General features: G+C 46.1%; 2 protein-coding genes across 4 annotated transcripts; one reads left to right on the forward strand and one right to left on the reverse strand.

Annotated features, from left to right (window-relative positions):
• Positions 1–4,272: 4,272 nt before the first annotated feature.
• OGFOD1 (2-oxoglutarate and iron dependent oxygenase domain containing 1) lies at positions 4,273–13,479 on the reverse strand. Of its 3 annotated transcripts, none has more exons than XM_061468935.1 (13): positions 13,188–13,478; positions 12,968–13,113; positions 12,834–12,880; positions 11,612–11,712; positions 10,634–10,750; positions 9,856–9,947; positions 8,253–8,381; positions 8,010–8,123; positions 7,195–7,274; positions 6,752–7,047; positions 6,132–6,254; positions 5,281–5,339; positions 4,273–4,813 (listed from the first exon to the last, which is right to left on the reverse strand). In XM_061468935.1, the coding sequence occupies exons 1-13, from the start codon at positions 13,342–13,344 to the stop codon at positions 4,652–4,654; spliced, it is 1,623 nt and encodes a 540-aa protein (XP_061324919.1). In that variant the 5' UTR covers positions 13,345–13,478; the 3' UTR covers positions 4,273–4,651. The 3 variants fall into 3 exon arrangements, with proteins under 3 accessions (XP_061324919.1, XP_061324920.1, XP_061324921.1); XM_061468937.1 differs by having other exon boundaries at positions 4,674–4,813; positions 5,281–5,359; positions 13,188–13,479; XM_061468936.1 differs by lacking the exon at positions 5,281–5,339.
• NUDT21 (nudix hydrolase 21) lies at positions 13,445–21,014 on the forward strand. Its single transcript, XM_061468938.1, has 7 exons — positions 13,445–13,664; positions 15,584–15,784; positions 17,032–17,095; positions 18,344–18,433; positions 19,062–19,137; positions 19,499–19,613; positions 20,722–21,014. Exons 1-7 carry the CDS (start codon positions 13,549–13,551, stop codon positions 20,741–20,743), a joined length of 684 nt encoding a protein of 227 aa, XP_061324922.1. The 5' UTR covers positions 13,445–13,548; the 3' UTR covers positions 20,744–21,014.
• The last annotated feature ends 470 nt before the right edge of the window (positions 21,015–21,484 follow it).

Below are 21,484 nucleotides of genomic sequence, written 5' to 3' on the forward strand. Positions count from 1 at the left end.
TCTGGTTCCACACAGGTAAGACGTAGTCTGTTTCATAAACAGCACTCTCCATACACCTGGATTGCAGGAGGTTTTTCTTTAGCTACTGTTTTTGTGCTACTGTTTTTGTGCTGTTGGAAAAAAAAGCCCTGCATATACTGAGGTGGGTGAGGATGCGTTTCAGGAGCAACAAAACCAAACTACACACCGAACCTTGGTGCGTAATTCTGAAGAGCTGCCAGTACATAATGGAGAAGGTATTGAAAATTGTCTTGGCTCCTGGCCCAAACTTGTTTATTACTTGTGGGATCTCTTAGAATTGGATTACAACATTACAATAAGGCACTTAAAGATATTTTAGAACCTTTGCCAAAGTAACTTTCTTCTAGAAGCTAAAAATATCTTGCAGTGGATGGAGGTTGGGCCCGAGTGCTCCTCGTTCCTGCACCATTGATCACATCTGTTGCTGTATGGATTGGTGTTTGTGATGTGGGCAGGGAGGAGGTGGTCCTCCTCTGTGAAGTTCTGGGGTAGCTTCTTGGGGCTGTCAGGAATATGTGCATCCTGTACCTGGTCTCTTACTTGCCACTACCAAATTCAAGCCAGCAGCCCACTATTTGTTACAGAGCCACCTGTGAGCATGCAACCGGTTGGATGGGGAGTGCAAATCTTGCAGGGTGTTTTAATCCCTAAAGTGGGCACTTGCCACTGCTTCAACCCCTTCAGTATGGAGAGCTGGGCTGCCAAAAGCACAGACCTCTGTCACTTCAGATCTGCAGCAGAAACACATCTGAATCCTTTTAAGAACCTGGTGGTTAGTCAAATCCAGCTCCTTGGTAAAAGTGTGGTGAGCCACCCAGGCTGTTCTAAGCAAGTGAGTTGATTATGGAACAGTCTCCTGGCAAAAGGGCTGGGCTTTCTGCCACCTGCTCCCTGTTCCCACTGTTTCAGCCCCTTGTTCTTTATGTTCAAAATACTAATGCTTGCTTACTTACATTTACGTAGTCCATTTGATGATAAGAGAGTGGCTCTGATCTGAAAGCAGCTTTCTCATCAGCCAGATTTTCAGGGCAATGCACCAGGCACTTCAGTCTCAGCTCTGTTTTGCTCTTGGCAGTGAGGTCAGTCCTTCGGTCACAGTCCAGACCTCTGATAAGACTGACTTCCCCCGGCTAAATTTGACAACAATCATAAAAACAACTTTTATCATTGCCAGATGTAAAATCCACATCACATAAGCTGAAGTGCTGCCAGCTTTGCAGTTGCTGTTGAAACAAAGCAACCCTTGGCTGGCATGCAGCAGCCAACTAACATGGCCATGGTTGGCCAGGGCTTGGAGCGACCTGGTCTACTAGGAGGTTTCCCTGTCTGTGGCAGGGGATTGGAACTGGGTGAGCTTTAAGGACCCTTCCAACACAAACCACTCTGTGGTTTTATGATGAGATGAACCTGCAGCAGATCAATGGCAAACAGTCCCCACTGGTAGGATTCACCTCAGGACTAATGCCTAGTCATCCTGTTCTCAGGTGGAACTTGCCACAGCAGGTTAAGCTGCTCGTCAAGTACAGAATAACTACTGAAACCACACTAATAGAGCTGCATGTTCCTGAAAATACAGGGGCAGAGCTGGTTACATGGCACAACACCTTGGTACATGTGCTGGGGACTGGGTCTAGACCACTACCCTGCTCTGCTGGGGCACTTCAGTGCCTGCCTGAAACTTATGTCTTGGCTGGAGTCTTCCTCATATGGTCCCTTTGCTGCCGGGGAAGGGCGCTGCAGGAGTACCTGGAGTGCGCTGGAGAGGGATCTGCAGAGCAGTGGTTTTCAGTGTCCTAATTCAAGTTCCAGTTTGGAGTTTATAAAACCAAAACAATTGGAACTGACACTTGACAACAGGTTATCTGATTTTAGTCCTTGTTTCTCCAAGTCCCGTGGACAGCTGCTCATCTTAATTGCTACTATATATCTGATGTGACTGGATCACTGAATACCCAATGTCAGAACTTCTTTATTGCATGTTTATGAATGTGGAAACCATTCCTTCAATCTGGTCTACAGCTACACTGTCTTATCTCCCTCCATACTGAAGTGTTCTCTTCTTCACCTTCTTGGTAAACTGACAACGACCAAATCCCTAAATACTTGTTGGGAAGTACTTGAACAACTTGGCACTTCAGTAACCAAAAGCTGCTGGTACCCTGCATCAAATGCCATCTTTGGAGGTGCATTCAGCTGGTGAGAAATGTGCATCCTCAAATGATCAATGTCTGCATGAGGCCATCTTGCCTGGTATTAAGTTTTTGTTCTCTGTTGCTTATGCTTCGTAACTGTTCACTTGCTGCTCTCCATCCTATTTTTCTGTGTTGTCCTGCTTACTCATTTTGTGGGTAAGGATATATTTCATATACATATTCCTTTCCATAATAATCAGACTACTCTGCCCATAGCTACACCTAATCGTAAATGCAGATTTGTATCCAGCAAGAGCAGCTGGAGAGAGGGCATGCAGTATTGGTGTGGTCTAAATGAAGGCGTGTCTTTCCCCAGCAGCAAGTATCATTTGAAATTCCAGTGAGTGGAGTCTTTCCCCTCTGGCTACAGCACTAGTCATGTGTGGGGCTGCCTTTGGACCTGACAGGAAGGGTGAGAGAGTAGAGATGTGGTGATTCTTTTAAAACTTTTGACTGCTAACTGCAAATTTGGCTTCTTAAATGTCTTCATCTCAGTCACCAGAGGCAGAAGGGTGGTTCCTTGTGTGATCAGATAGATCCATGCTTGCTCAAGTAGAGGCTGGTATGCCCTCTAGTGTGGTTTTTATTATTAAAAAGCAGCAAACTTCAGAAAGCCGAGCTTCTTCCCAGTCTTCTGGGAGGCTGTTCCAAGACCTACCAAGCACACTCAGGTTCATAATGCAACATGTTAAGTAACTTCATTTCATTAATTTACTCCTGACTTTGCCTGGTCAGCTATGCTGTGAATATCTGTGGTATCTGTTACCTTTGTCCAGAACAACAAAAAAAAAATCTGCCTTTATTTTTCCTCTTTGAATCCTCCATTACTTGCCTGTTTCCAGTGTAGCAGCTCACACTAAGAACTATTGTCCCCAGGAAGAGCTGCTGCCCTGGTAAGCAGCAGAGTGCTTCAGAAACCAGTACTTAACAGTAGAAGGTTGTTCTTTTATCTTCATAAAGGCATGCCCAAAGTACATCCTGTTCTGTGGAAGGTGCAGGGTGCCCAGGGACAACAGTCTCCTGCCCTTACTGCTCCTCTGTTGCCAGCTGTGGTCTTACACAGCTGCAGTGGTATTCAACAACAGGCCTGGGATAGGAGGAGCAGCAAACTGTAATCCACATCTACCCTCTCCCTACCCAGGAGAGGCAGGAGAAGTGAAATGTGCTTGCTGCAAACCTGTAGCATGCACTGCATGGCCTGGGTGAGCTGAAAGTACACCTGTGGCTGGTCACTGCCAAAGAAAGTTAACAGGCAAGCCCCTGCAGGCTGAGCCAAGCCCCTGCAGGCTGAGCCAAGCCCCTGCAGGCTGAGCCAAGCCCCCAGCAGCATGTTCTACAGTCTGTTGCCTTCTGCAGTGACTAGCCCAGCTCTACAATAGCACCTCTGATGGGCTGGGCACCTTCACAGTGAGTCTGATATGGTGCTGTGGCAAGGGCATGTGGCATGGGAGAACACTGAAAGCATGTGCTGGGGTGAGTCACTGCACCAAGGCCACTGCCTTTCTTGTGCTGTTTAACCACAGGACCTGGGCATCTGCCACCTGGAAAGATCTCAGCTGATTCCCATCGAGAAAAGCCACATTGGAGACCAGCAGACCCTGGGAGAGAACAAAGACCATGCAAGGCTGTGCAGTTGGTGACCCTTGTACAAGGCAGGAAGAGGTGACTGCCTTCCTGCTACCAGCCCCCAGTCCTATTCTGAGGCTGGAGACACAACCCTTCACACATGAAGCACAGCATTATCCAGGTACCCACACAAGGAGAATAAGCAGGAGCAGCTCTCATCTTCTATTTTAGCTTGTAAATTCTTCGGAGAAAGGGCTGCATATGGGTCTGTCTGCCCAGCATTTAGCATAGTAAAGTCCTGCTCCTTGTTACAGTGCCAGGTCCTTTGCAGTATCAGCAGCTTCACAGCCTTTCTTCCCAACTTCACAGAGTTGTGCAGCTAGAAAAACCTACTTCCCATAGCAGCTCCTTTGTTTCTGCCTGTACAAACTGAACACAGCTAAACCCCAGAAAACATCTTGGGCCTTTTGTAACAAAACCTGCCCAACCAGTGTTTGAAGCATTTAACTGACCCATTTCCTTTCTTTTTTTAATAAAATCAGTCATCAGCCTGGGGCAATGTACAGTTGTAATTTTTAGGTTACATACACACCAAACTGCTGTTTCCATGAGAGAACGGCTGGAAAGCTGACAGCTATGTCACACCGACCCCCCTCCACACAGCATTAAAAGCAGTTGGGTGTTGTTAGAAGGCTGGGTTTCCATTTGTACAACTGAAGTCACCTAGACCCTATGTGGTAGGGTACAGCTTGTATACAGTCTGATGAAGCTGGCATCAGTGAAGTCTGCCTGGGCTTTGAGAGATCCCAGCTGAATGCCTGGACAGAAACCTGCCCCCAAGCCCCCATGTTCTCTGGTCACACTCTGCACCATTACTCGTAATAGATGAAGGAAAAATCCCAAAATCCTGTTCTGTTTGGGTGCTTGTTCAGGCGTGCCAAGCTACGGTGATTGATGTACTTCACAAACTTCATAGTTTCTTTGTCTCTGTAAACCAAAGCCAAGCAGTTGTCCTCTGGATTCACTGTCAACAGCTAGGAGACATGAAAGCAAGGGCGGAAATGAGCTTCATAACAATGGCTTTGATATCATTCCAAGGAAGAAACAAACAAAACTATTTCAAAAGCTAGTCAGAACAACAGTCTGATGTTAGTAAATGAACCATGTCACTATTTTCATCTGAATACCCCTCAATCTGAAGCATTCATTATATAGCAACTTAGTATGACTCTCAGCACTGCCACTAGTGCCGATACTGAATGTGACCCTAGGGAACAGCACTTCCTGGAAAATCATCATCTCTGTTACAGGCTTGTGCCCATCACAGGCTTCCCAAATGCCACCAGGCCCAAGGCTTCAGCTTTATGGGGTACACCAGCCTCTTGAGGCTGAAAGGCTGCAGCATGATACTGAGCACACTCTTAGGGTTATGTCAGTGCTATGACAAAGTGTAATTACGTCTCTCTACCCTAAACAATTTCACCTTATTTGAGGTCCTTACCTCTTCATCTTCACCTTTTGCAATGTATGAAGTAAAGCCACCGTATTCTGGATCCCAGTCTTGAAACAGAAAAGACAGACTGTTGGGCAGTTGAATACTGTCCAGGCTCCATGTCACCTTCCTGAAGATGCTGTTTTTACACCCCACTCCCCGCAGTTACTGGGTACAGGATGCTTCCCAGTCTGTTTTTTTTTGTTCTGTTCAGAAACAACTTGAATCAAATGTACTGGATTTGTCTTTTACCACAGATGGGCCATTTAAGATTGCTTGGCTCTCTGTTCCTCACCTGTGGAACACTTTTGCCTTAGCAGATATGCAAAGCATTTCAGTATCACTATCAGCACTTGCCAGGTGGTTTCAGTTGGTGCATTCTGGACTCAGCTGGTCCAATACTCATGTTTAGATTTTTGTTTTTACCACTATCTAACTAGCAATCAACCTGAAACACCTAGACATGACTAGAGTGGCTTTTGAAAACCCTGGGTTTTGTGAATTGGAGGTGCAGTGAGAATTTTGATGAGAAAAGAGCAAAATGGAACATATCTAGTGGGTATTCAGCCCACCTGACACTTCACCATGCCCAGAGCCACTGCTCAGTGAAAGGCCAGGGAGATGCAGCCATTCCCTCTGCCCAAGCGCCACCTCCTGGCTCCAGCAGGAAGGGTCAAAGCTGATCCCATGGCCGTAATCCCAAATGTTTGTGTAAGGACTACTGAAACCACAGTTTATGCACAAGCGAGGACTTGGATGAGGTCTACAGAACCCTTCTATGTCAGAAAAAGCAGGGAATTCAGAAGTCCTTCCTTTAGGCAACCCTTGGCCTCTTCATGCAAACTCTTTTGTCCTCTTACCCTCACAGCCACAGAAAAAGAGCAAGTCAAGAGCAAACTCTGTTGCTTGAGTGTCATGGACTAGAGTATAGTGTCCGTGGGTCCAGCGCCTCAGCTCCCCTGCACATACAGGGGTCCTGGAGCCTAAGAGAGGGAACAAACAAGACAGGCTGGCAATGTTTTCTGAAAGATTCAATCCTTGTTTTGGGTGTAAGTTTTCCAATTCTAAAATTATCTTCTGATCTGTTGACTTTTTTCCTTTCAATTTGGCATCTCATACAAGAATCTATTTCATGTACAGCAGGAGTACGCAGATGTAAAAAACACCTGACTATTGGCAAAAGATTACTGGGCAGTTAAATAACACACCTGTGCCCCATGCCTTGACTCCTAAATAAGTCTCACCTTGAAGACCTAAGTGTGTTGCAAATGGTATCTTCAAGTTAGTCATTAATTTAGTTAGACTTCTTTTGTGATGGTCACTGATTTTAGAAACCTCATCTGACAAAATGGTGCCTTGTGTCTTGGCTGCAGTGCAAGGCAAAATGCTAGTTCCATAAAAATCATTGGGAATTCTGCTGCAGACACCCTCAACATCAGGATCCTGCTCAAATCCCTTCAACTGCTGCTACGCCACTTACTATTCTGTGTCTTGCTGTCTTGTGCTTCGGGGACATGATCAGGCTGGTCTGGTTGATGGGGTTTTCTATCAGCATAGTGATCAGTCTCTTCATGCTCAGGTCTGGGACTGCTGTCCCCAGTGGTGTCTGTGGCTTTTCCTACCCCAGCATCTTCATCCTCATCAGAGGGAGCCAGGAAATGCAGCTTTAGGCCAGTGAAGTTGGACAGCAGTAAAAACAAGGCCTCGGAGCGTAAGAACTGCAGGAATTTATCCAGGATGTCAGGGAGGCTGTCTTCCTCTGCTGTCTCATAGAGTCTGAAAGACAGTAGAGGTATCAGCAGATGTATAGCCTTGTTGGAGAACCAGCAAGGACCATGTCCATGAGGGCAGCATCAACCAGTGCAGCCTCATGGCAGTTCCTGCTTGGCATGGTCAATAGGTGCAGGGCGCTGTCATCCCCACCTTTTATTGGCAGGCCCTTGACTATTCCACTGGATGTCTTTATTCTCCAAAGCTTCACAGAGTAGTTGGTATTTCTCTTTCTAGGAGAGAAAGGTAGCACAGAAACTTTAACATTTAGCTCCCATGTCTCCCTTGCTGTGCTGTAGGCTACCACTGTCTGCTATCAGATAAGGCACTCCTCTAACTGGTTTGAGGCTCCTAAGGAATGCTGAATTGAGGCACGCAGCCTGGGTGGGCATCATCTCTTTTTGCTAGATCTCAAATGCTACCTAATTGTCTGCTGGGTGAGAACACAATTTCACCGAGATACAGATGCACAGTAAATGAGAGGTCAATCAGCCTTGTGAAGCAAAGCCTTTTAAGTAAGACAAAAACATTATGGATCACTTGTTTCACACACACACACACACACACACACACACACGGGTCAAGTTCCCTAAGTGCTAATCTGCAGGACAAGGACACTCTGGGTCACACAAGGCTAGAAAGCAGGAAGAATGACATGTCCTTCCGTCCTTCTGCTTTGCTTCTTGCAGAAAACAAGAATGTTGAAGCAAAGTATCTGATGCTGGATGAGTCCCCATGCAGCAGTATACGGGGAGTGAGAGAGGATCCATGACAGGATCACAGCATGGTGGAGTTTGGAAGACATTGCTGGAGGTCATCTGGTCATTCCCCTTGAGGAGGTGGAACCAGAAGGTGTTTTAGTTGATGGCCATATGAGCAAGCCCTTTTCCAGCCTGCATGACCTATGGCACCTGCCAGCCCTCTGACCTGTTCTGGCAGCCCCCATCAGATTGAATCATTGGGCTTACCTTGAGAAAATCTTTCAGGAGAATTTCTGATCGCTCCTCAAATTCCTCCTGGATTTGAGCTTGGGAGTCCATGTCCAAATAAACTAGGCTGATCCACTCATACAAGATTTCGTGCTGGAAGGGAAATAGATTTGAATGCTGAATTTGCAAAAGTGAAAACGATTGCCCAACGCCCCCATAACAGGTATCCCATGGATATGACAAAGAGAAATGCAGGTAAGCAGAGGTAGGCTTGTTACTCACGTCGCAGGGGACGTGTGGGCTCCTGGGCAAGGGAGCTTCAATGCAGCGTGCAGGTCTGACTGTTGATGGGCCATGAAACCAGCCACTCACCGACAAGCGGCACTTCTCCTCTGACAGAACTTCGGACACCTGCAACAACGCTGGTATTGCTTAGATCACAGCACATTTAAGCACCAGCTGTAATAGGCTGGTCATCATAGGAGATGGACTCCAGAGAGCCTACTGCATTCAGTGTCAGACAAAGTGTCAAAGTGTCAGACAAAGTGTCAGACAAAGTGTCAGAAAAAGGACAGACCAGGCTGGATTATTCTTGGCTTACAGAGAAAGGGCTAAAGCAAATTTTGATGCTCAAGTCTACTGTAGGTTTTCAGATTCCCAGTCCAAGCTTTTTCTCCAAGTTTCCAGCAGAATCCATTCCCTTTTTTTGTTATTAAAAGTAATCGTATTTTATTTTTCTATCATTAATTCTGTTGAAGAACCAGCTATCATAGGCTGCAAAAAACAGCTGTCACATCTTAATATGAAAACTCAAAAAACACTGATGGACTGCAGCAGGCTATACTGGTCTACTTGTCTTTTCCTTTTTAGAAAGTGCTGTCATACAAGCCATCATGAAGGGTATCTGCCTGATACTTTCGGCTGTTTGTATTTGCATGTATCAGACTACAAGCAGCCCCTCTACCCTGGCCTGTGAAAACACTTCACTTTCACAGTGATGGCCACTGTTAAACCTTGATTTCATCAAGCTGGGCTAAAGTGAACAATATCACATCCTAGGGTGCTATATCATAACAGCAATGTGAAGAGAGCACCATGCCCTCATAACTGGTTGCAAGCCACAAACTGTTGTAAATTTTTGAATAGCACATGAAGACTTTGCACTGGGTTTTGTTGTTTTGTTTTTTTAGAACAGGAGGAACAAACAGTCTGTTCCGAAAGGTTTTGGTTCTTACTGATTGTTACAGAGCTGTAGTGGCCTTCTCCTTGCATCACTTAGAGGTGTTCTGGATTATTTGGAATGGCCACTGAATCCTAAATCACTTGGGAAATGGAAACCAGAAAAATTCCTGTCTTTAGAAGCTCATGGACCTGCTCCATGCAGCAAACACCCACAGCTTTATTTGCTATCTCTGGGAAAAATGTACACAATAGAAGCGGAAGACCTATTAGGAAGTACTGACTAAATGCTCTTTGTCTGATGTCTGAGGATTTAACGGTGGTGTGTGTTGTGAAGGATTCCTATCACTATGAACCTTACACAGTCCTCCAAGGATAATTTGCAGGCTCTACACTTTACTGACTAAAGGATTGAGGAAATTATTTGGTGGTTCAGCAAATACTCTGGACAGTGAGGACCACATCTAGGAGACTTTGATTCACAGTGCTCCCAGTTAAAGTTGGTTTAAAGTTGGCTTTGTCAGTTCTTGTCCTCCTTAAAGTCCCTCCTAAGAAGCCCTGCCTTTAACACAGAGCACTTTCCATGAGTATCCACTCTACCCCACAGTTCTCCCTTTCCCTCTCCTTCCCCATCAGGACTGTCATAAAAAACAGTGAATAATCACAACAATGAGAATCAGAAAATGAATAACAGACAGCTCCTTGCCTGGTGGAAAGAGACTGGAGACACTTCAAAGAAAACCAGTGTGTTCCATGAAGGTACCAATGACTTGACAATTTGCTGGGGTTGAAAGTGTTCTGAGGAGGAAGAAAACACACTCTGGTTAAGACATGAACAGGAACTCACTAGAAACTGTTGCTTCGCTCTGACTTCATGACATAGTGACTGGTGAGACACCTGGGTTTAAGGGATGGAGCTGACAGCAAGTACTTGGTGAAGAATCAGTGAACTCCTGGTGCTGGAAACGGAAGTTACCACCATCAGTTTAGCATTTCAAGCATAGTTACTGGCACTGCTTTCATCCTGCCTCTGCTATTGGCTCTTGCAAATGGAAAAAAGGACATTTCTGTCTGCTGGGGTAATGGGTTTAAACTTAAACAGGGAAAGTTCAGGTTAGATATAAGTAAGAAGCTCTTTACTGTGAGGGTAGTGAGGCACTGGAACAAGGTTGCCCAGAGAAGTGGTAAATGCTCCATCCCTGGCAGTGTTCAAGGCTAGGTTGGACAGAGCCTTGGGTCTAGCGTGAGGACTCCCTGCCCTTGGCAGGGGGTTGTAACTGGATGATCCTAAGGTCCTTTCCAACCCTAACCATTCTATGATTCTGTGATACAGCCCATCTCTAAGGTGCAAATTTTTCTTACACATCAGCTTCTCTGGACAAAGGAGAAACTCTCTTCCCTTTTACTCTCTGAGGAGAGCTGCTGCAAGGGGTGCATAAGCTTCACCTTTTTCAGCCACCTGCAGCAGAGCTCAGGGCTCTTACCATCTGTGCTGTACAGGTCCAGCATTCCCCCATCCCTTCTCCCCCAGGGTGGGACGAGGTACAGGATGAAAGCAATCCTCCGACCTTCCAACTCATCGTCATGGCACAGCAAGACATCTGCAATTACACACGTTTTGCTGCTGTAGCATCTTTCTAGTACGCACATGATTCATTCTAATGACTGCTTCCCAGCTTTGTCCCGCAAGGATACAACAAGAAAAAACACGCCTGTTCCAAGAAGCGCATTTTCACTCGTCAGCATCACCAGCCCAAGATTTGCAAGATTAACTTCTGTGGGACCGCTCTGTAACTGGCAGATTAGCCCACCCTGAAGGTAGAGGCAGTTATAACTCATCCCCTGCCCCTCCCTGTCTGTCCCTCGGCATGGCGGACAGAGATTCCTCACTTAACCAGTGATCCAAGCTCTGACTCCTAAACACAGAACTGCACTTTGAGGAGGTTTGTTGCTGGACTAGAGGGAGGGGGGAACCCTGGGAACTGAAAAACTGGGCCAACAACTGGTTGTGCAGAAGACTTCAAAAGTAGAGCTGACAGCAGTAACAATTTTCCCCTTTCTCCAGGGATTTTTCATGACTAAAAGTGTAGGCACAGTTGTAACCTGGACTCACAAGGGTGCTGTTTTAGCATCAGACTTTACAACCTCAGCTATAGTGTTTGAAAGCTGAACACATCACCCTTTTGCATGGCAGCAGGCCTGCACGCATGGGCTTAGCAGCCCTGCTAAGGTGGGAACTTGCACTAGCACTGGGCCCAGTTAAAGCCATCAGCAATGGAACTATGCCAGCAGTTTTTCCATGATTTGTACTTCTATTTTCTGAGACTTTGATTTGCTGCTGATAGGACCCTCTGAAACTAGAAAGAGTTTGGGACGGGTCATGAAATTAGTATTCTATATACGTTTCTTTTATTACACACATACACACCCAGCTTTAGGGAAAGAAATGGTTATAGACTGACCAGTATATTCATATTTAGCACAGGAGATATCAATAGTTGGCTCCAGCTCTATCTGGGTCACGGCAGAAAGCCACGGTCGGAATTCTTCACACAGAGCATGCCTAAGATGACAAGCACAAGGTGTCTGTCACTTACACCATGACAGTGTTGCAAACCGTATCAGCATAGCCTAAACTAATTTTCCACGTCCATTCTACCTATTTAAGCAGTTAAAGGTGCTGTTGCTGCCAGTGACAGTGTGTTCCTGTCAAACTACACAGGAGCTGGTTAGGAAAACAGCCCCATGTTCACAGCATTGCTGTCAACTGGAAGGGGAACCAGCAAACATTCTGACAGCAACAGGTATATGAGGGCTGCAGCTGCACAACAGAGGACAACAGTTATCTGACTTCAGTGCCAGGATTCAAGTCTTCAGGGACAGTTCCTGGCCCACCTGTGGCCCCAGAATTCCCCAGGAAGCCAGCACCTAGGTTGGGGCAATCCCAAGCACAACTACAGGCTGGGCGGAACAGCCCTGAGAAGGACTTTCTCATTTGATTAATGAGAAGCTACCCAAGACCTGCTTGCAGCCCAGAACCCCCCTGCATGCTGGGCTGCACCCCCAAAGCGTGAGCAGGAGGTCAAGGGAGAGGATTCTCCCCCTCTGCTCCTCTCTGGGGAGACCCCCCTTGCAATCCTGCATCCAGCTTTGGGGCAACAACACAAGAGGGACGTGGAGCTGTTGGAGTGAGTTCGGAGGAGGCTACAGAGATCTGCGAGGGCTGGAGCAGCCCTGCCTGGAGACAGGTTGAGAGAGCTGGGTTTGCTCAGCCTGGAGAAGAGAAGGCTCCTTAAGGGGAGACCTTAGAGCAGCTCCAGTGCCTAAAGGGGCTACAAGAAACCTGCAGAGAGGCTTTGGACAAGGACCTGTAGGGACAGGGCAAGGGGAATGGCTTTAACCTGACAGAGAGGGGACCGAGATGAGATCTTAGGCAGAAGTTCTTCCTTGTGAGGGTGCTGAGACCCTGGCACAGGTTGCCCAGAGAAGCTGTGGCTGCCCCATCCCTGGCAGTGTTCGAGGCCAGGTTGGACGGGGCCTGGAGCAACCTGGTCTAGTGGAAGGTGTCCCTGTCCGTGGCACGGGTTGCAAGTGGACGAACTTTTGAGGTCCCTTCCAACCCAAATCGCTGTGATTCCATGACTCCCCACCCGGAGGCTGCAGGGCCCAGGACCAACGCTTTACCTCAGCGCCGCGACGTGCGGCTTCGAGCTTTCCCTCAGCTCCTCGGACTGCGGCGGCCCATGGAAGAAAAGAAGGGACAGCGGTTAGTGCTGCCCGGCTCGGCCAGCCAAGGCTCGGCCCGGCCCGGGGCCCACCTGCCGCAGCGAGAGAAGGTCGTTCCGCCGCCCGCGGAAGCCGAGGCCTAGCAGCTCGTCGCGCAGCGCTTCGGCGAAGGCCGAACCCGCCAGGAAGCCGGGAATGACGCCGTGCCGGAACGGGACCGGCTCCACCGCCGCCGCCTCTGCAGGAGAAACGCCGCCAGTGAGGGAACGAGGGGAGGAGGCCTGGAGCGAGTGGTGTCCAGCCGGGCCGTACCGTGTCGGAGCTGCTCCCCACGGACCCAGGCCTCCGCCGCCCGCTCCCGCAGTGCCGTGTCCCGGAGAATGTCGCTGAGCTCGGCGAGCGTCTCCCGCTTCCCGCGCTTTCTTCCCGCCGGTGCTGGTGTGGCGGCCCCCCGACGCTTGGCGCCCATAATGCGGCCCTAACTCCGTACCGCGGCTCCCGGTACTCCCCGCGCTTTCCGCCGGCACAACCACACCACGAGAGGGCAGGGCGGCTCCTCCCCGCGGTCGCGGCGGAAGCGCGGCGGCTGTTCCGGTGTGGTAGCGCGTAAAGGAAGCGCGGCCTGGCCGGAGGGTGACGTCGGTCGCTGCCGAACGCTGAGTGCTGCGCTGCCATGTCCGTGGTTCCGCCCAACCGCTCGCAGACCGGCTGGCCCCGAGGGGTGAACCAGTTCGGGAACAAATACATCCAGCAGACGAAGCCGCTCACGCTGGAGAGGACCATCAACCTGTGAGTGCCGCTCGGACCTCTCCGTCTCGCTCCGCTCCTGTGCGAGGGCCGCTCGGAGGGCCCTGGTTTCTCTGGGTGCTGAGGGGGACGCGATGCGGCGCGGCGCCTGTGGCCGATGCGGGAGCGGGCAGCGACCGGGGAGTTTGGAGAGATTAGTGACATTAACGGGCCTGGCCCAGGCAGTGCGGGCTCCCAGCGCCGTAGCCCGCAGCGTTGCGGAGCGGGGAATTCGAGCACCAACCGCCGCGTGGCTCGGCCCGGTGGGATTTGGGCTGGCCCCGTGTAGACGGTGGGACGGGGCCGGGCACGGCCAGTGCCTGCTCAGTGGCTGCGGCTGGCGTTTGACTTAAATTCAGAGCTGTGCCTACCAAATAAAGCTGACCTAGAGACTGGCTGTTTGCTAAGAAACAACTACATGATACGGGAAGCCACACACTTTTTCTTCCTCTGTAAGTTCTGACAGAAGTACTTCACAACGAACACATCTGTCTTGTTGCAGAATATGTAAATGTTAACTGTAACAGTCCGCATTCGATATTAGCTATTAATTGCAGACTTGTGTGTTTATATATGTACAGTTTGTACAGCTGGCTTTGTTCACAGAGTGAACATATTTGTGTCATATTTCTGACATCCATATTTAAACTTCTTGAAGTTTAAATATGGATGTCAGAGACTAGTATGTGTTTCTAGTGTTTCTGAAGAAAAAACTTGTCAAGAAGTTGTGTTACCACTGTCATTTTTTTTTTTAAGTATAAGCTAAGGGTTTTGCTATACTGGCTAATGTACCTAATTTGGTGTAGCATGGGTTAGTGTAGTAGATTTTGTATTAATAAAGCTGTTTGCCTGTCTATTTGGATATAAATGGAAAAAAAGGAATGTAGATGGTTCTAAGCGATAAGTGAACGTGGAGGAGCTTGCTAATGAATGACTCTGCGGTTAGGAAACTAGTGTGTGTGAGAGGACTCTAACAGCTGCATCTGGCTTGTGATTTTGCCTCTAAAGCAGGAGGGAAATTTGGGGGGGGCGGGGGAAGTATACGCTATTTGAGTTTAACGTGATTAAATATTGGAGAAAGAATATTGCAACTTGTATTTCAAGGAAAACATTCCCCATGGAATCAGTCACTTACTCTGTTAATTCAGTTGCTGTATGCCACAAGTTGATAAAACCATGGTGATAACTTCTTACTGCTTTGCTCAGAATCCATTTTCCTCTCCCTTTCTGATTTAGCTGGATGATCCTGTCTTCCCTCCAGGCCTCATGCCACCAGACCTGTGTTACTTGGATTTTTGTTGTACAGTAACATTCTCCTGTTGCCCTCTTTTCTCTCTAGGACAGGCTGATCTCTTGCCTGACCTTTCCTTTGTTTATTGGCTCTTTTCAGTCCCTCTTCCCAAGTTTCCATTGTACAGTCAGCAGAGAAGGCAGAGGCCCAGCACCTAGGAAGTGATCTGCTCAGACTCTTGATCTTATCCCCAGCCTGCGCATAGGCATTCAGCATTTGTCCTCTTTTGTGATCCAAATCCCCAATTTTCCACTTCAAACCTAGTTCTAACAGTTTAGTCCTCAGGCTCTTCATTACTTCTGCAGAAAAAGAACCTTGCTGTCCTGTGCAGCTTGATTCCTTCCCAGCAGAGCTTTTCTCTCATGTTCCTTTCCCAGCTCCTGTCACAGCCTCAGCTGCCTTTGTGGTGTGAAGATCAAAGAGGATGGCTTGTATGGCATGATACACTTGTATGTGTCGTGGTGCAGATTTTCCCATGGTAGTGGCCCCATAAATCACAAACAAGAACTTCTCACGTAGCACTGTTTGTTCCATGAAGCACAGAGGGTTATGCCTCAAGGGAGATGCTGTGTCACAATGATTTAAATGCGGATTTTTTGTTATGCAAGTACTTTTGTTTTTCCCCTTGCAGGTATCCGTTGACAAATTACACATTTGGTACAAAGGAACCCCTGTATGAGAAGGACAGCTCTGTTGCAGCTCGGTTTCAGCGCATGAGGGAAGAGTTTGACAAGATTGGCATGAGGCGGACAGTGGAAGGGGTTCTGATTGTCCATGAGCACAGGCTGCCCCATGTGCTGTTGCTGCAGCTGGGGACAACTTTTTTCAAGTTGTAAGTGTTTCTTGAACATAACTTCATGGTTTTAACTTCATGGACCACTAAATATGTGGGCTAGAGGTTAAAGTGTGTCTGGCTGATGGATGTTTTAAATGTGATTCACTTCTTGAAAAGACATTCTGGAAAGAATCTTTTTCAATAATGGGGCTTTCATTTAAAGTGTATTTGTCTGACTCTGCTCATGAGTGGGGTGACTTCATTTGGAACCAACTGGAAATCTTAGTTATGGTGTGTCACTATGGTAAAATCCTGTTTAAAACTTGTGATCAGTAGTGTGTTGTGCTGATATTGTAAAAGCTGTTATGCTTAAATATGCTTATGCTGTGGTTGCAAAAATGGTAATCTAAGGCTGAAGGAATAAACCCCAGTAAGCACAGAATGATATCCGTTTACAAACTACAGGGGGAGCTGGGGACAGCAAGAAAGGTTGGTGTCTAAATGTGAGAAAATGGCTTCAGGTCATCTGAGTTATTGCTGCCAGAGTGAAATGTCAGTGTTTAGGTCATATAGTCATAGCAGTGGTGCCAGTTTTCTTTTTAAACTGGATGGGTTTGACTTGTCTCAAGTTTTCCTGTTTGTTCTCTTGCTTTGATGTTTTAACATTTGTGTTGTTTGTTCTCAATTTTGTGTGTGTGACATCTCATTTTATATCTGAATTCTTTCCTGACTTCTTGATTTGGAGGATGTTTGTGGATAAAATAGGCTAGACTATAAAAGTTTTGCAAAATTGTAATGATGAAAATATGTTTTTAGGATTTTGGTTTTGTTTGGGGTTTGTTTTTGTTTTTGTTTTTTTTTTCATTAACCTTGCATCAAATTCTGGGTGGTTCCCCATGGGAGTTTTATTTTCCACTTTCTGTGTGTGTCAGGGAGTGCTGTTTCTGAGATAAGAACAAATACAGTTGGTATTTACAACTCATGCTTCAACTTCTGGTGCTTATATATTACTGTTAAATATTTGCCTTTAAGTGTCACAGTTGTCATATATGTTGTTACTTTGTCTTGCTGAAGAAGTTAAAGCATTTTATGTGATAGTTATTTTTTAGGGGCCATACAGTAGCCATTTGAGTCACAGTTCTGGTGAAAGCTATCCTGCAATTCAGCAAAGCTAGATTTGGAATTCCTGACTTAAGGGCCATGAATTTGTAACTTCCTGCCTGGAAGCACATCCAGTGTTACCTGTGAAGTTGGTAAATGCAATAAAACATAACTGTAGCTTTCATCACTGTTTATTTTGACAGACCTGGTGGTGAACTCAATCCAGGAGAAGATGAAGTAGAAGGGCTCAAACGCTTAATGACAGAGGTCTGTTTCTTTATCTTGCTATTCCAGAATGTTGAATTGTCTTGGAGTACAAAGCATTAGAACAGTCTCCTTATGACTTCTGTTACTTTGCTGCTTTTGTGATGTTTGCAGGTAGTTAAGAAATAAAGCAATAAGCTTGCATTTATCTCCATACTGAGTGTGATGGAGTGTTTTGGTGGCTGACTCTCCACCTCCTGCTCAAGTCCTGTGTTTGTTTGCAGCTTTGCTTTTTGGCTGGCTTCAGGCAAGTGAAATGGGCAGTAAAATATGTTGTGGAGCACAAATGCTGAGGACTTGTTTTCGAGATAGCTCTCCCAATCACCAGTTAACTTCCTGTGCTCTCAGAGTAGCCTAAGTCTGCCATTCATGCATTTCATTCTTCCCATTGGCCTCACAGGACTCTCTTCAGCAGAATCATAAAATGGTTTGGGTTGGAAAGGACATTAAGATCATCCAGTTCCAACCCACTGCCACAGGCAGGGACATCTTCCAGTAGACCAGGCTGCTCCAAGGCCCGTCCAAGCTGGCCTTGAACACTGCCAGGGATGGGGCAGCCACAGCTTCTCTGGGCAGCCTGTGCCAGGGCCTCACCACCCTCACAGGGAAGAACTTCTGCCTGAAATCTAACCTGAACTTCCCCTGTTTCAGTTTAAACCCATCACCCCTTGTCCTGTCGCTGAAGTCCCTAATGAAGAGTCCCTCCCCAGCATCCTTGTAGGCCCCTTTCACATACTGGAAGGCTGCTATGAGGTCTCCACACAGCTTCTCATCTCCAGGCTGAACAGCCCCAACTTTCTCATCCCGTCTTTATACGGGAGGTGCTCCAGCCCCTGATCATCCTTGTGGCCTCCTCTGGGCTTGCTCCAACAGCTCCATGTCCTCCTTATGCTGAGGACATCAGAACTGTACACTGTGCTCAAAATGGGCTCTCATAAGGGCAGAGTAGAGGGGCAGGATCATCTCCTTCCTCCCAGCAGCTGGTCATGCTGCTGAGGATACAGCCCAGGACACCGCTGGTGAATGGGATTTGTAATGCTTTCTGAATTGTCATTGTTGGATGAGGCTTTTGTTAAAAAAAAGTCACTTTATACAAAAGTAGTCTAAAATTATTTGAAAAGCTGTTCAGAGCAGTTCTGAACTACATCAGATCCTTATTCCAGCAAGTCTTCATGCTTCCAGTATGTTTTTTCAAAAAAAATCCCCTGACTTGGGGTAGTTAAGTTTTGACTGTAACTGGATTTTTGGTAGATACTGGGTCGTCAGGATGGTGTTCAGCAAGACTGGGTGATTGATGACTGCATTGGTAACTGGTGGAGACCGAACTTTGAACCTCCACAGGTAAGTATTCGTGTTGACTTTTATCTTCTTCAGCCTAGTATTGATTGTGCTTCCGAAAGCCTTCAACCTACTAGTTGGGCTTTTTGAGTACCTGTTGCATGAGCAATTATTTTGTTTTTTTACCTATATCATCTCCTTTCTGTGGCTGAAGAGAAACATTTTTATTTTTATTTTTCGTGGAAACTCCCATCTCCCTCCTCAAACCTGATGGATGTGGAACTACTGGATACAATAGCTTCCAGTCCTGTGCTGAGCCAGACATGCCATTTAAATTCCTGTTGTAGCCACAATGCTGCATATGGAACAGACACCCTATGAATAAATTAGTCACGCTGTGCTATTTCTGGATGCTTTGCTCAATTTGCTGTTACACGTTTGTCTTGCTGGTTGTTTTAACTGCTTGTGAGTAGTGGTGCCTCTTTAGATCCTGTCAACAGTTGCCACAGCAACAACATTTCCTTTCAATTACTTACCGTATGAGCATGTTTTTTGTTATTTGATGGCATGAAAGAACAATGTATGATATGCTGAAAGTTTGCACAGTGCTTGGTAATTTATAAAGTAGCACTTAATATTGCACAATATTTTCAAAGCTCTGTACAAATAATTTTTGTTGGTTTTCTTCCAGTATCCCTATATCCCAGCTCATATTACAAAACCAAAAGAGCACAAAAAGCTTTTCTTGGTCCAGCTTCAAGAAAAGGGTAAGTGTTTACAGGAAAGGATTGTATTTTTAACAATATCTAAATGCTTGCATGTCGCACAAGGAAATGCAGTGTCAAGTTGGTGCTTGTATATTGCAGTTGCTCATAGGTGATGGCTAAAATATATCAATGCTGGTATCAGTTTTGAACGTGGGTGATCCTTGGAAAATGAGTTCCTAGTAAATTCTCATGCCTGCTATAGGTACAGCATATGAACCCTGTATTTGATTAAAAAAGGAATAAACCTTCTGTAGTGCTATAGGTAGGGACCTTGTTTAGAGGTGGGGAGGGAAAGGGGTGGTGATCCCTTGGCTGAATGTGTGGTGGCTTCTCTCATTAATCAGTTTGTATTTGCTTTTAGCCTTGTTTGCAGTCCCCAAAAATTACAAGCTGGTCGCCGCACCATTGTTTGAGCTCTATGACAATGCACCAGGATATGGACCCATTATTTCCAGCCTTCCTCAACTTTTGAGCAGGTATATTATAATTTGTATTTTGGTTCTTGGGAACACATTTGCTGTGGGACATCACAGAAACCAACTTGAAAAAGGTTGCAACTGTCCCAAATAGCTTAGAATGTACCTAAGCTGTAATGAACACCTTGCCTGATCACAACTTGCTCGCAGCAGAGCCCTATCTAGCAGGCTGTAGCAAAGGAAAATGTGAAAGATGGTGAGTTTGGAGCTTTGTACAGGCTAAGGAGCAGCTGTTTATAAATGTTAGGGACAGCATGAGAGTAAAAGCAAAGATGTGTGTCTGAAGCCCTTAAGTGTGTGTGTTATCTCAGCTTGGTGATGGTTAAATGTGGTGGGATCTTCTAGATTCTGTAGTAAAGTTTATAAAACGTAGAATCTTTGTACAAGTATTTTTTCCTTCCTTTTCCCAAAGTACACACTCTCTGGCTTTCTTACCTGAACAAGGATTGCCCCTGTGGTCTCCAGAGCTCACTAGTCCTACCAGTTGCTGTTACTTCAGCAAATGTTCAGGAGCTCCAGGTGTCCCACAGCCTGCCAGCTGTTACTCAGGGAAACAGTTCTGCTATCCACCTACTTGAATGAAAAAAAGCTGTTACCAGAATGGAGTTTTTCTGTATATAGCCCCTATTTTGGCATTTGTAGCTATGGGGGCTATTCTGCAGCCACATATCAGTGTGATCCAAGGGGTGGGCATCTGGAAGCTGAGGGATGCTTTCAAGGTGGGAATGCTCATCACTGGGGAAGTTAGCTGAGAAGAATTAGCTCTGAGTGTGTCTGTATGTCACCCTTGGAGTATAGAATGTTGGCCCTAGTAGCTGAAACACAGCAAAACAGTTGCTGATGATGGGGGAATGTAACTCTTAATGGTATTTTCATAGCTATGTAGCTCTCTTAAGAGACTGCTGTGCAATACTAATGTAGGATTGGCTGTTAAAAATGCTTCCTGCTCTACCATAAAGCTGTCTTACTAAAAAGTACACCTTTGTTCTGTCAGATGGAGGCTTACCAAGCGCAGAAAAGAAAGGTTTGCTTATTCATTCCAAAATGTCACTTGGTGAGGAAATTTCACATCCTTTTAATTAAACTTTTTGCATCCTTTTAATTTTAGGTTCAACTTTATTTACAACTGAGGTCCTGTGAGTCTGAGACAAGAAGCCGTCTCTGTGAGCACAGCTTTTAAATGTAGAGAAAAGAACACATGTGACACTTCTTTTTTTTTTTTTTTTACTTTTTTTTGTCGTTCTTTTCCTGAAGGCTACTAAACTTTCCCCAGTATGAATTGAGAAGTGACTCACAGCTGTTTAGGTAGTGGGATGACAATGTGTTACTGGTGTGTTCATCACTTTTCATTGTAATACCTTTTTTTCTTTTTCTACAACATTAAACAAAATGGTTAATATTTTGTTTGCCTTCAGTTTGTGTTTTTTTGGTGTTTTTTTTGTGTTTTTGTTTGTTTGTTTGTTTAGTTTTAGTTGTCTCCTGTGTACTTCTAGGTACATATTTTAGGCTTTACTTTCCTTCAGGAGTGCAGAAGATCATGGAAACAAGTGGAGGACCTAAACCATTCAGGGACCTTTGCATAGGCTGATCCACATTCCTGAGCAGGGAATTAGTCTGAGGGAGAAATTAAACAGTAAAAGTACGTGCAATATAAATAAAGTTTTAACTTTGAAGACAGAATTGCTGTTTTGAAGGGAGTATGAGTATTTAAAGGCAGGTATAGCCTTTGCTCAAAGCCTGCCAGAACTGATCTGGAAGCATTACAGCTTGTACAGGGCTTGGAGGAGATGAAACATGTATCTTCTCCCACTGTGCCTCCTTAAGAAAGTAACAACCCAACAAATTTTGGATTGGCCTGAGATCCAGTTAAA

The sequence above is a fragment of the Pezoporus flaviventris genome, unplaced genomic scaffold, assembly GCF_033815535.1.
Source record: "Pezoporus flaviventris isolate CSIRO_AGI_PZ_B2104156 unplaced genomic scaffold, CSIRO_AGI_Pfla_v1 ptg000054l, whole genome shotgun sequence".
Taxonomy (NCBI): Eukaryota; Metazoa; Chordata; class Aves; order Psittaciformes; family Psittacidae; genus Pezoporus; species Pezoporus flaviventris.